This window comes from Poecilia mexicana, unplaced genomic scaffold, assembly GCF_051168715.1.
Source record: "Poecilia mexicana isolate PSO_F unplaced genomic scaffold, ASM5116871v1 scaffold_12, whole genome shotgun sequence".
In the NCBI taxonomy this organism is placed as follows: Eukaryota; Metazoa; Chordata; class Actinopteri; order Cyprinodontiformes; family Poeciliidae; genus Poecilia; species Poecilia mexicana.
The window spans coordinates 8,029,522-8,042,020 of NW_028263381.1; the positions used below are offsets into that span (position 1 = coordinate 8,029,522).

The 12,499-nt window shown below is 40.2% G+C and overlaps 1 protein-coding gene across 4 annotated transcripts in view; it reads left to right on the forward strand.

The window, feature by feature from the left end:
- The first annotated feature begins 8,578 nt into the window (after nt 1–8,578).
- garnl3 (GTPase activating Rap/RanGAP domain like 3) overlaps nt 8,579–12,499 on the forward strand; it is an 80,777-nt gene continuing 76,856 nt past the window's right edge. For 3 of the 4 annotated variants that reach the window (XM_088010847.1, XM_088010850.1, XM_088010848.1), the window contains exon 1: nt 8,579–9,470. In XM_088010847.1, coding sequence (XP_087866973.1) covers nt 9,373–9,470 — 98 coding nt within the window. In that variant the 5' untranslated portion in view covers nt 8,579–9,372. The remainder of the gene's footprint in view (nt 9,471–12,499) is intronic. The other variant, XM_088010851.1, reaches the window with a different exon arrangement.

Genomic DNA, 12,499 nt, shown 5'->3' on the forward strand with positions numbered 1-12,499 from the left:
GACAGCTGTTCCTATGATCCGTGCGCTAACACAGAGAAGCGAACAGATTTTTTAAAAAACTGTTCCCTCTCTCATTAATGTCATAATGAGAGCAGGGATTGCTGGTTTGAAGCTGCTTACTATACTCTCTGCAGAAAAAAAATATGGACAAAGACAATGACAAGGAAGGAAAACTGGAAAACCTCACAAGAGGGCTCCTGTTGAAGTAAAATTTAAATCCCTGAAGAAACCAGGATACATTTGTAGCTAACGTCTAATGGAGTCATATGACCACATCTCTTTACAGTAAAATTCAAATTGAGAAAACAACCTTAAATTTTTGGCTGGCACAAATGGTTGGAGACGGTCAGATATAAAATGACAAAAACTGATTAGAGTTTCTCAGTTTTTTTTTACTTTGCAACAATCCATCTCAGCTCTATTTAATTTGAAAAATATTTCTGAAGACTGTTTTAATTTCCTTTCATAGCTGTGTTATTACTTTATGTTCTCAACAGAATGTGGTTCTAATGTGACAAAATGTGTTCATGATTTTTTTGAATTGTAAGTTAGTGACACAATTTTATTCCTTTTAAAAAGATTTTGGCAACTTGAGGACTCTGAAGCCTTCAAGTGTTACCTGGAATTTGGTGTTCATGTTTTGAAATCACATCTCAAATCAAAGCAGTGGAGATTGTTTCCCCATTTTAAAAAGCAACTTTGTAAAAATGAGAATATGAAAGAACAAAACAAAGGACGATTAAATTAGGTAAATCAAAAATCAAATCAAATTTTATTTGTATAGCACATTTCAGCAACAAGGCATTTCAAAGTGCTTTACAGCATGTGACATTGAATAAACAGTAAGAAAGAGAAAGAGATTTTGAAAGAAAAAAAGATCCAGTTTTTTAGTCAAAACGCCATTTGACAAGGACTTTTGTTGCTATTTTTCAATTTTTTTCTCAACGTAAATTAATCTTGTTTTGTTTTATCAGGTCAAAGAAGCAAAAGAAGCTTGTCTGAATGTATTCAGAAAACGTTCAACATTTTACACGAACCGTGTTCATTAGTCCATTTCAGCTGAATATTTTTAGGGCGGACTTCAGCCTCGGCGTCCTTCTTGAGAAATGGGGCTGACCATCAGAACGAGAGACCGTATTCCTCGAAGTCATGCTCGCCCACACGTCTGTGATCACAGACCACCAGACGGTAATTGCTGTTTCTCATTGTCCGTGCCGCTGCTGATTAGCTCCCGGCCTTTCGCTGACACTCGACGCGCACAAGAGGAACAAAGCTGCATGCGTGTATGCACAGCCGCCCTCCCGGGTTTGGAGACCCACGTCAGAACAAAGCAGCACTCAGGGAAAAGATAGAAATTTAAGTATTTCCAAGAAGACTTCTGTGCCTTCAATTAGCCGGGTGCTTGAGAGGTCACATTAAAATGTAGAGAGGGTGGCTATCCGGCAGAGATTCAGAATATATGTGCATCCTAATGAAGCCATTATAATTAAGAGGAAGGCAGGGCCCTTGGAGTAATCAGTGGAACATGAAATAATCCATATGCATGAAACATTTAGGAAAGCCTGATCGCTCTGACAGAAGGACACTGGTATATGCGTGGTCCTTTTATTAGTCATGTTTTTTAATGTAAGACCATTAAAAATCATTTTTAAACTGTTCTTTGTATAATGGGTGATTTGCAATACATGATTCAAGTGGAAAAAATTTTAATGAAAACAGCTAGAATGAGTTGACAAGACCTTAAATTAGCACTTGACAGTACTTATTATTATTTATTTATTTTTTTGTTAAATTTGCATCATGTAGTTAATAGAGTTTTGAAAATATCAGGATAATCTCATTGTTCAATCAGCCAGCAGGGTTAAAAAAAAAAATAATAAAAATTTTAACACAGTGTAGTGGACAGTTGTTAATAATTTGAGGAAATATGAAATTACAGAAAACTGCAAAAAACTGGACTTCGTTATGGAGTTGCTGATCCATCAGTACATGGATCAGCAACTCACTGTGCTGTATTTATTTCTCTGGACAAAGTAGTAGGGTGAAGAGATGTGTTGTATTTCCAAAATAAACAAAATCTTCCAGTGGAAGATGATATACATTTTTATCCCTTTTCCTCAAATGGAACTGAGCTTTCTGTTAAAACGAATAAAAGCATCAACAGTTTTAAACACATCAGTTCAACTTTGGGGGTCTACTAGAAAGCTGATGATAAAGGTTTTACTTTTCTTGATCACACGGTTCAAGCACGCATCCAAATCAACAGCAGAATGGCAACCAGAAGAAGGCCAAGCTGGAGTTCAGGACCAAAACTGAGAGAGAATCTGTGGCATCACATGAACAGGGTCTGTGGATAACGGATGTCGTCACAACGTGACAGAGTTTGGAGAACATTTGCAAGTCAGTGGGTGCTGATAGATCCGTACCAAATAAGACTGGATGCTGCTTTTGAACCAAAAAGTGATGAGCATTAGATCAAGGATGTGTACACTTCTGAAAGCAGGCATATGGAGCAATTTAATTTCTTTTATTCCCTATTTTCTCAGCTGAATTGTGCAGCATATGCGTCACAATAAAGACTGGAAAAATTGGCTTTTTAGCAGGAGTTTGGAAACTTTTGAGAACCACTGTGAATCACTAAGAAAAGGGCTAGATACTCCTAGACATTGCCATCTTGTTAATACTTTTAAATATTACAAAATTACTTTATTTCAGAGAGGTTGAAAATTACATTTGGTCTTCCAGTTGTCTAGCTGAGGTTTCAGAGCTCAGTGTTGGGTTGAAACAAAGCTTGAACTTTGGGAAACGATTACAAGTAGTAGGTTTGGTTCAGCCTGAACACTGACAACAGCGAAACATGGTGGTGGCAGTATCATGATCTGGAGGGACTGGGTATTTTCTCTGAATAAACTAAAAATAGTTCAAGTGATGCAAAATCTGGAGATATCTGCCAGAAAGCTCTAGATGAAGATATATTTTTGGTATATGGCAATCGTTCAGTAAGCAGCAATAGTTCAGATCTAAATCTGTGACGTCAGCTGAAGTGGGCTGTGGAGAAGAGATTTCCCAACAGTCGACCAGATTTGATGAACTTTTACAATTTAGAGTAGGGCAAATATTATCAAGAATATTTTTTTTACACCACACAAACTTAGCAATGTAACCAAAATGTGCACACTTTTGTACAACGTTGCCAAAGATGCTTTTGGCATAGTAATTTTCCCACATTTGCAGGTGCAAATTACTTTCGTAGACCTACAAAACCCTCTCATCAACCACACAAGTGTGGCATGATTGCATCATCTGAGAAGGCAAAGTAAATTACTGGAGCACATCTGTACTCAGACACTTCAGCCCGCCTGTCTGATTGCTCCCTTCCAACATTTTGTTTGTTGGTGCAATCAGGTGCAGGGAATGAAGGGAGAATTGTTGGTGATAATCGCAGACAATGAACAGTGGCTCTAAAACCCCCTGCGCCAAACACACAAACAAGTATTCCTCTAGTGATTCTGATTTCAGTGGGTGAAGCTGCATCTCTGATTGGCAGTGATTCTTTAATCAGGCTGATGATCAAGAACAAAAGGTGGGTGTGCTTCCCTGAATATGATAGCATAGGTATTTGTGGAAGGCTGCCGTTTATTTCACCAACAATGCCTGCAAAGTGCTGCAACTGATCTGAGTACAAGGATGCTTATCTCAACTTTGGAGCAGGGGCTACTTTTCTACGTTAATAGACCAATCAACCTAACATGCACTACCTTGTGGAACATGGAAGGAAGCTGGAGAATCCAGGGAAAACTTGCATGTTCACAGGAAGAACATGCAAACTCCACGGGAAAAGCCCCAGGCCTGGACTCCAAGCCAAGACGTTCTTGCTCTAAGGTAGCAGAGCAGCCAACTCCCCTCCCCTACATGCAACCCACAGTGAAAATAGTCACTGGTAATTTGAGGAAAAGAAAAGTTGTAAACTTGTCAGGTAGCCTGCCAAGAAGCCAGCAGCAGAACTGAAGGAGCAGGAGAAATTTCTGGCAAGCGGTGGCTGTGACAGTCGTCCTCTGTGTTATTATGTCTGGAATAAGAAGTGCGGTTGGAGCTGGCAGTGTGTTCTTCAAAAGAAAACATCAGGGCCTGGCTACAGATTTGCAGAAATATTGTGGGAGGATGTGTTCTGATGAAGCTAAGCTGAAGGGAAGGATAGCATACCCACAGCGAAACACGGCGGTGATCATGCATCACTTTCCTTCAAAGCTGATGGTGAAGCGGAAGATGAGTCCAGGAAGACACAAATCAACAACAAAATGACTTCCTCCTAGTAGTTAAATGTTTTTTTAATGGCTTAGCCAAAGGTCAGAGGTCACCTGAAGGGAACTGTGGATAGATGTTCACACATTTGACAGATTTCAAGACTTTTTCAAGGTATTGTAGACAAATATTACCAACACAAGATGAGGTCTCCAGTATAAAAAAAGCTCCAAGTGTGACAGCGTAATATTTGAATTCCATCATGAAATTTGATTTATTTTTTTCATGTCATTAAGCTATGGACACAACAGACTGCAATCTGTGTAGCTTTTGAACTTTTTAACATGACACTACATCTTCACATTAAAACCATATTAAGACATCTAGTGTAAGGCTTGAGGGTCCATTAAGGAATTATTTTGATCAAAAATCTCTAAATGGGGTTTTTAAATCCACAGGTTCATTAACGAGGTGATCATTTCAGAGTTTGCACTCTGATGCAACAAAGTTACTGCCCCTTTTTTTAATTTTAGTGTTCTAGTACATTGAATTGTGCAGGTTATGCATGTCACAAAGAAAGAGATGTACAAGAGAACAAAAATGTGTGAACCATAATGCTAATTCAAGGAAAAGAAAACAGTCATAAACGAAGTCATTCTTTTTTTTTAAGGTAGTTCTTACACGATGTCAGTTTCACTGTATTACAAATGATCATAGCTAGTTAGTGGCTTAAAAAAGGGATGTTGCTTAGAATACAGTGCTTACACTAAAAATGACGGTGATGTACAGAGTTTGTTGCTTTCCTTATTTCTATTTTTTTTAACAAGATACATTATTTCTATGCAGCGTGTGCTGTCACTCACTGTCGCCTCTTAAGTCAGACGTTTATCTTCAGTATGCCAGAACACGTTAATGCCTGCAGATTTACTTTCGCACAACTCGGATTTGGTACCGAAGCAAGTTTGGTGTCAGTGCGTTATCTCTCTAATCAGCGCCGCTTTCATCTGCTCCCTGTCTGAACCCAGCCAGCTTCTGATCACAGCTCAGCAATTAAGATACCAGAGGGTCAGATGTTACCTTCAGAAGGACATAAAAACCACATGCGATGCAAAGTGAACGCCGTGGTTAAAGGAGCCGTAATTTAAATGGATGCTAATGAGGCCGATGCAACCCTGGGAATGGATGTGCAAAAACGATACTGAAAAAGAAGTAATCTCTGATTGGTGCAGCATTACGTTTATGCATTCACCGGATGCAGGTGGAAAAGAGCAACCTGCTTTTTCTTAAATACACTAAATGCAACAAAGGAATGTTGTCACCTTCCTAAAATAATAGCCTAAGTCATATTTTGCCAAAAGAATGATTAGACAAAAAAACAAAAACAAAACTCTTTTGGCATAAAAAAATAAAGTAGGCTATTATTTTAGGAAGGTAACATTAAACAATGCTCATATTTTCTGCTATTTATCCTCCCATAGGACTAAAACAAACCACCAGACCAGGCAGAGGCTGGATTTTATATATATATATATATATATATATATATATATATATATATATATATATTAGCTTTTAGTGAAATTGTGAGCACTTACTGTTTATTGTAACTGTATATCTTCTCTGTACAGTCCACAAAAATACTGTTTTTTTCATTGAGAGTTTTATCAAAGCCAACAGCGGGTTGCAGCTTTAACAGGCTCTGTGTGATTGTTAAGCAAATACACAAGATTATCACACATATACACACTCGGCCTCGCCGCCTCATTAAAAATACGCACAGAATGTGTTCTTTAATAATAAAAAAATATTACTTTTTTTTTTTTAATCTGATGTCCAGTCATACCTTATTGACAAAAATCCAAATAGACTTTAACAAATAGTTCTGCCGTTCTGTGTAATAATGTGGCCTGATCAGTGGCGTAAGTGAGAGGGCGGCTATTTAAAGGCTCCACTAACCATAGGTTGATGTATGTGTTCCCGTAGAACTGTGAGTCAGAGAGTTGCTGAAACAGAATCACGCAAACACGGCCGTGGTTTTCTTTGAACGCAGCCATGACTCATGTTGGGAGAATTCCTCATCTAAACACTGGGCAGATGCACTAGAGATCTACATAACGTAGGAGAGATCGGCTGACATTTCTTCCTGCTATAAAGAAACAGTGAATCTCCGCAAACCTACAGGAAGCACCCACGTAGCGGTTTATCAATCAAAGAAGAGCCTGCTAAAAATAAATAAATTAATTAAATAAAAAGCTGTGATTCCTACTTCAGCTTTGATGCTCAAGAATGCTGCTATGAATGAAGAGTGGGTTTTACATCCTGTTTAGAGCCATTTTTAGATAACTCTGCGACCTGCTGATGCATATTAATTCACTGCAAATAGCAGCACAGGTGAAGCCGTGAAAGAGTCCAGTTGAAAACAGTCTAGTAATCTCATCTGGACAGTTGTTGCTATAAAAGAGGGGCCGATGTGCTTAAAAATGCCCCCAAAATATAAGAAATCTGCTGTTGAGATCATTGGATCAGAAAAAAACTGCTTTCCAGATTATCAAGAACTTCAAGGTGAAAGGTCAGGGGCCATAGCAAAGGGTTAATAACATCCAAGAGGACTGAGCCGGAGAATTGTGTTACCACCAGTACAGAGCTTGAACAACATTGGCAGCAGGTGAATATTAATTGCATGCGGTTTTGTTGACATCTTTTTATCTTGCGTAAATCGCTTTGTGTTGTTCTACAATAAACATTAACTGTGTCTCCAACAACAATTTCTTAAAGCTCTTTTTTTAATTATGGCATTAGAAATGATTGACGGAAACGGCAAAATTCAAAACAACTTTCTTTCGTACGCCTCAAGGGTTCATTGTGTGTAATCGAGGCTAAGGGAGAGAAAAGGTTTTTACGCTCGCTTGAGGTGGTTTTTGGCTTTTCTGAAAAAGAGTTGATATGCTAAAGGGGAGATGGAAACACATTTGCCGAATAAGTTCGAATGTAGCGAACATTTACCTCACATGACCGACCAGCCGTTCCTGCTGTCGGCGTTTGCATTTCTTTTTCTCCGTCCGTAACATCGGCAGTGCTAGCTTTTATGACAAAACAATTACAACTTGCCCAACAGCCACATACTCCTGAAATCCCCTCTTTGTTTTTCTCAGATATGTGGTCCATGCTAGTTTGTAGTCTCTGCTTCTTTATTACAGCCACGCGTAACGTTAGCATCTGGATAAATTACGCATTGAGTTGCCTGGCAGATTTCCTCCCAAACATGTCGAATTTGCATTTCTTTTTTGTGACATTTTAAAAGTTTGCTTACAATTCATTCACATGACAATTGGATGGAAACTCAGCTGATTTGTTTATTAATCTCCTGTATACGTAAATATGTAAAAAAAAAAAAAAACAAGAAAAAAAAACATTTTAAACAATAAAAACATTTAAACTTCATATTATTGTAGACAACTTTGCAGCAGCAACATCAACTACAGCTTTTTGCTTTGACCTTTTAAACCGCTTGAAGTTTCAGCTTGAATTGTTTTGTCTAGAAGAAGTCCTTTGTTACAACTTTAATCAGGGGGGAGAAATAAATTAAAGTGAACCTGTGTTCACGCAACACAGCGGCGTGTAACAATATTTTCTGGAGAACTATGAAGTTCAAAAACTGTAAAATACTGTGTTTTATGTTTCAATTTTTGCCACCTCCGGCTCACAGAGGACATTTTCGATTTCTCTCCGAGTGACACCTCTAGCTAATAACTCCTCTTTTGCTATTTTAGCAACTCTGGCACAAGAATCATTCTCCACTGGGCCTCTCTGCCTGTGTTGTGCTGGTGTGCTGAGCTTGCTGCTTCTTTAGATTAGAACCGGAGTTGACAGTCGCTGACAGACATTTATTATAACACAGTATGCTGCTGCTGTGGGAAATTTTTAATGATACATACTTTGATTTACAAAGACACACACACACACACACACGCACACACACATATATACATGTACCAAATAGATTTATGTGCAATAAAGATGACATGTCTCTGGTATCAGCTCGCTGCAGACATCACCCCATGATAAGAGATGATCATTTTACTTCACCCAGGGGCGGTTTGCACATGGGTGGTGTTCTCTGTCATTCCCTCCTTCTGCCACCACCCCCTCCTCACCCCCAACTGAGTAAAACTATAAAATCAGATTCAGTTCAGTGAAGTCTCTCAAAAAGCATTTAAGCTGGTCTCCCTATTCTCCACAGCAAGCAGAGGAAATGCCGACTCCCCAGTGACTGCATGTGGAATATAAAGCAATGGAAAACTTGTTCAGGGCACAACCTTTGGGCAAGTATCAACAAGCGGCAATCAATTCAATTATTAGAAATTATGCATATATGTGTATGTTCTGTTTTTGACCAAATGGAAAATGTTGACGACGTATTCAGTACAATTCAGATAATAATAACATTGATTGGCTTTTGAGTTGAATAGTGTCTTCAATCTGTTATGAATATTTCGTTTTCTTCTCGATTAAGCGCGCAGCAAAAGCACCAATCACCATGCCTCTCTCCTGCTTCACTAAATCGGCTCCTGACTGTACTCGCGTGCACACACGTTTAACCCCAAACACGCAAGAGCGCGCGCCACTAATGTCCGCGCGCGCACAGTCGCTCCGTAATAATGTTGACATCCCCGTCTCTCCTCCTCCATCCCGAGTCTTATGAAGTCACTGGCCAACAGCCGCTCAGTGGGACTGAAGCTCGGAGGGGGAGAGAGCTTCACACTGTTTAGGATCTCCGGAGCGACCGAGGCGCCTTGCGCAGTCCGCTTAGGGTGACCAGCCGCAGCAGCCTCCTCTCTCTGGAGACCGTATGGAAGTACCTGGCAGCCGGAAAACATGCGCCTAACCTCCTATACGATCCAACATCCAGGTTTTTTCTCTATGAGGAGGTGAACCTTGCATCGGGAGGGATCATTTTTTCGGTCTGCCTGTTTGTCTCCCTTTTCCTCTCTGTCTTACAGTTCACCGCTAGGTTTTTTTTATTTTTTATTTATTTATATATATATTTTTTTCTTTTTCTTTTTTTTTTTTTTTAGTCTTCATAAACGAGGAGCTTTTGTTTCTCAGAGTCTACCTGCTTGTCCAGCACCCATGAATTCGGATAAAAATGCGTACCTCGGCAAAGACAAGGGCATCATGCGGAAGAGAGCTCTGCTCCTTCGGAAGGGTTGCAGCTTCGAGATAACCAGGTAGGACGACCGTGTTTCTGTCTGGGACGAGAGGGCGATCAGACTGCCTGGACTGTCCCTCACAAGCAGCTTTGTTGTATCTGAGAGTGGGATTTCCGATGTGAGCATAGGATGAGTTTCAATGGGTCTTTCTTTCTTTCTTTCTTTCTTTCTTTCTTTCTTTCTTTCTTTCTTTCTTTCTTTCTTTCTTTCTTTCTTGGCTTCTAGACGGGATGTGGCGAGATTGGCGGTGCACATTGAGGGGAAAGAAGCGGGGATGTCCCAACACTATGTGGTCATAAATAGTGCAGTCTAATCTTGGCACTCCTGAGCTATAACTTGAGGTTAAATGTACCTTTGCTATCTGCTGGTTTTATTGTTGCTATAATAATTTTAGCGCTGCGTTAAGGTTCCTTATCGAGCCGTGGAGAGACGCTTTACGCACGGGTGCATTTCCTCTCCACCTGACTCTGCAATATTGCCGGAGCGTGACACGACTCGGTCCTTAGTGAATTAATGGCCACATTTAGGAGCTGATTGGGCATGCAGCTCAGGGCCGGACAAAGGTGATACGAAGCCTTAAACACAATCTCTTTTGGGGCCGATTTCATAACTACATGCATGTGCGTCCTGCATTTAGCGCATCTTGTTTTGCACATATCGTTTCCCAAATGTTGCGATATGCTATGTTGGATTTAAATCACTTTAGTCCCTTCATATAAAAGCAAGTTGGTGCTTGTTGTAAATATTTTTATTCATAAATTGTATATATATATATATATATATATATATATATATATATATATATATATATATATATATATATATATATATATATATTTTGTTCATACCTTGTCTTTTGCTTCTGCAATCAGCCCCAAGGTGTCCTCCAAGTCTGAAGTCTGATCAGAATCTAACCAGATCCATTCTGATCAGATGCTTGGTGGATTTTTTTTTCTTCTTTTTTTGCATACTTATTTTTCTTGGGACTTTGGTTCCTGGTGGGGTTATCAGGTGATAATCTGTCCTGAAGGTAAGGGGTCAGGCTAAGCGGGGTTCATCAATTTGTGAATTGCAGACTGCAATCATAACCAAACTTTGCCAGGTCTCAGGATATCAGGGAATCCTCCTGGAACCGACCAAGAGGAGGAGCTTAACCATAAACACCTGGTGGTGACGCTTCAACTTTCATGGCTCTGAAAAAGTTTTCGGTTTTAGTAATCGGCCCTCCGTTACTAAGAGAAACACGAGGGTTGGACACCTTGCAAGTCAGGTGGCAGATGAGCAGGTGGGCAAGGTTGTGCATTTCCAGTGGCGAAGTCTGACTCATGGCGAAATGGCTGTGCTGTGAAGCTATTTTGAGCTCAAAGGATTAGGATCCTCCTTTATGTTAAAAAATGAAATAATATGACACAGTTTTGTGTTGCTTGTTGCTACTTCTGCATCTAAGTTGAAGAGAAAAGAGCAAAGAAGTGAGAAAAACTTTTGATGCTGTAATTCAACAATTAACATATTGTTGAGTGTAATCAGCAACTCAGGAAGTTGTGTTGCCTTAAGGTAAGAAATACAAAAATAGCCAGAATTTTTTTTTTCTAAGTTAAATTAAAAAATGAGAACTGCTTTTACTGACGGTGTTTGTTGCAGTAGCATAGTCTCATTATATCTTGGGCCAGCTCTGGCACATACCAGCAATCATTTACTCTCAAAAAATGAAAAATGGAAAAAATAAAATAAAATTGACATAAAAATGAGAATCAAGCTGACACCACCTGCTGCCCTCTGACAAAACTAAAGCAGATCAGAAGACATGGGAGGTCAGACACATGAAGACAAGGGAACATGATGACAAACAGACCATGTAATGCGCAGCTGTTGGACATTTTCTGTATGAAACGACGTGGTTTCAGAGATGTGTGACCTCCCGTCGGGATGATGCAGTCTGCAACCTGCTCCTGCTCTCTGTGTGCGGTCACAATGTTCCATCAAAGCCTGGTGGCTGGGAGTCCAGCTGGTAGCCCCGTGCATTACTGATGTTTCTGGTCTAATAGCTTCCATTACACAATATTTTTACTGGGGCGTTTTCTTTCCTTTTTCATTTCAATCCGACACTGGACAAGTGAAATGAAATTATTCTCGGGATTCTTTCCTCCTGCTATTTGGAACCCATTGTTGAGTTTTTAACGATTTTCTTGGAAATTTTGTAATACAACTCATTTTCAGTAGCAGATAAGCTTCTTGACTAATTAGGTGGTTCTTAGCAGTAAATGGACTCTGGTGTTTTCATTAGAGTGACCTCAAATGTAGCATTTACTCCAGTGCAAGACTGGAAAATCCTGAAAAGTGGCATGTTTGAGAGTGTCGTTTTATTCTTTTTTACCTCTAAATGTGACTCCCTGAGTAACTTTCTTAGAACGTCTTGTCTCAACTTGTTTTGGTCCCATCTCCTGGCATTAGAGCAAATCTATAGTAGGGCAGAAAGAAAAGATTGCTTTGCTCTTGGAGAGCTTTATCTCTAACCAAGTGTGTGTGTGTTGGTGAAACTGTTGTGGGCATCCCTGCTACTGCCAGGTCTCACTTTGGAAATAGAAACTGCACTCTGGGTGTTCGGTGCATGCGGGGGCGAGACTTAGTCGAGATCAGCGCCAGGCGTTTTAACTTACTTATCCCATTCGATTCTCCTGATCGGACTTGTGCAGTGAAAGAGCTCGTTCCATTTTTTGTTTTGGAGTCACTTTGAAACGCTTCCTGGGCCGCCCGTCTCTCAGGCACAGGCGGTTTAACAGACAATCAATCAAAGCTGGCTGCGAGGAGCGACTGAATGGGACGAGGGGGGGGTGAATAGATTCTCCGCTGCACCGAGAGGCTTGTGAAAGACTCTCAAGTAAATGGCTGCTGCTGAGGAGGACGGGCTGTGAGCAGCAGTGCATCACCATGCACGCAGAGGACCCTTCACAAGGAGCCTCGCAGAATGTTAGTAACACGCGCTTGCACACGCAAACCGGCAAAAGTGTTTCCAGATGCTTGCCTGTGGAATTATGTCAGGAGGAATC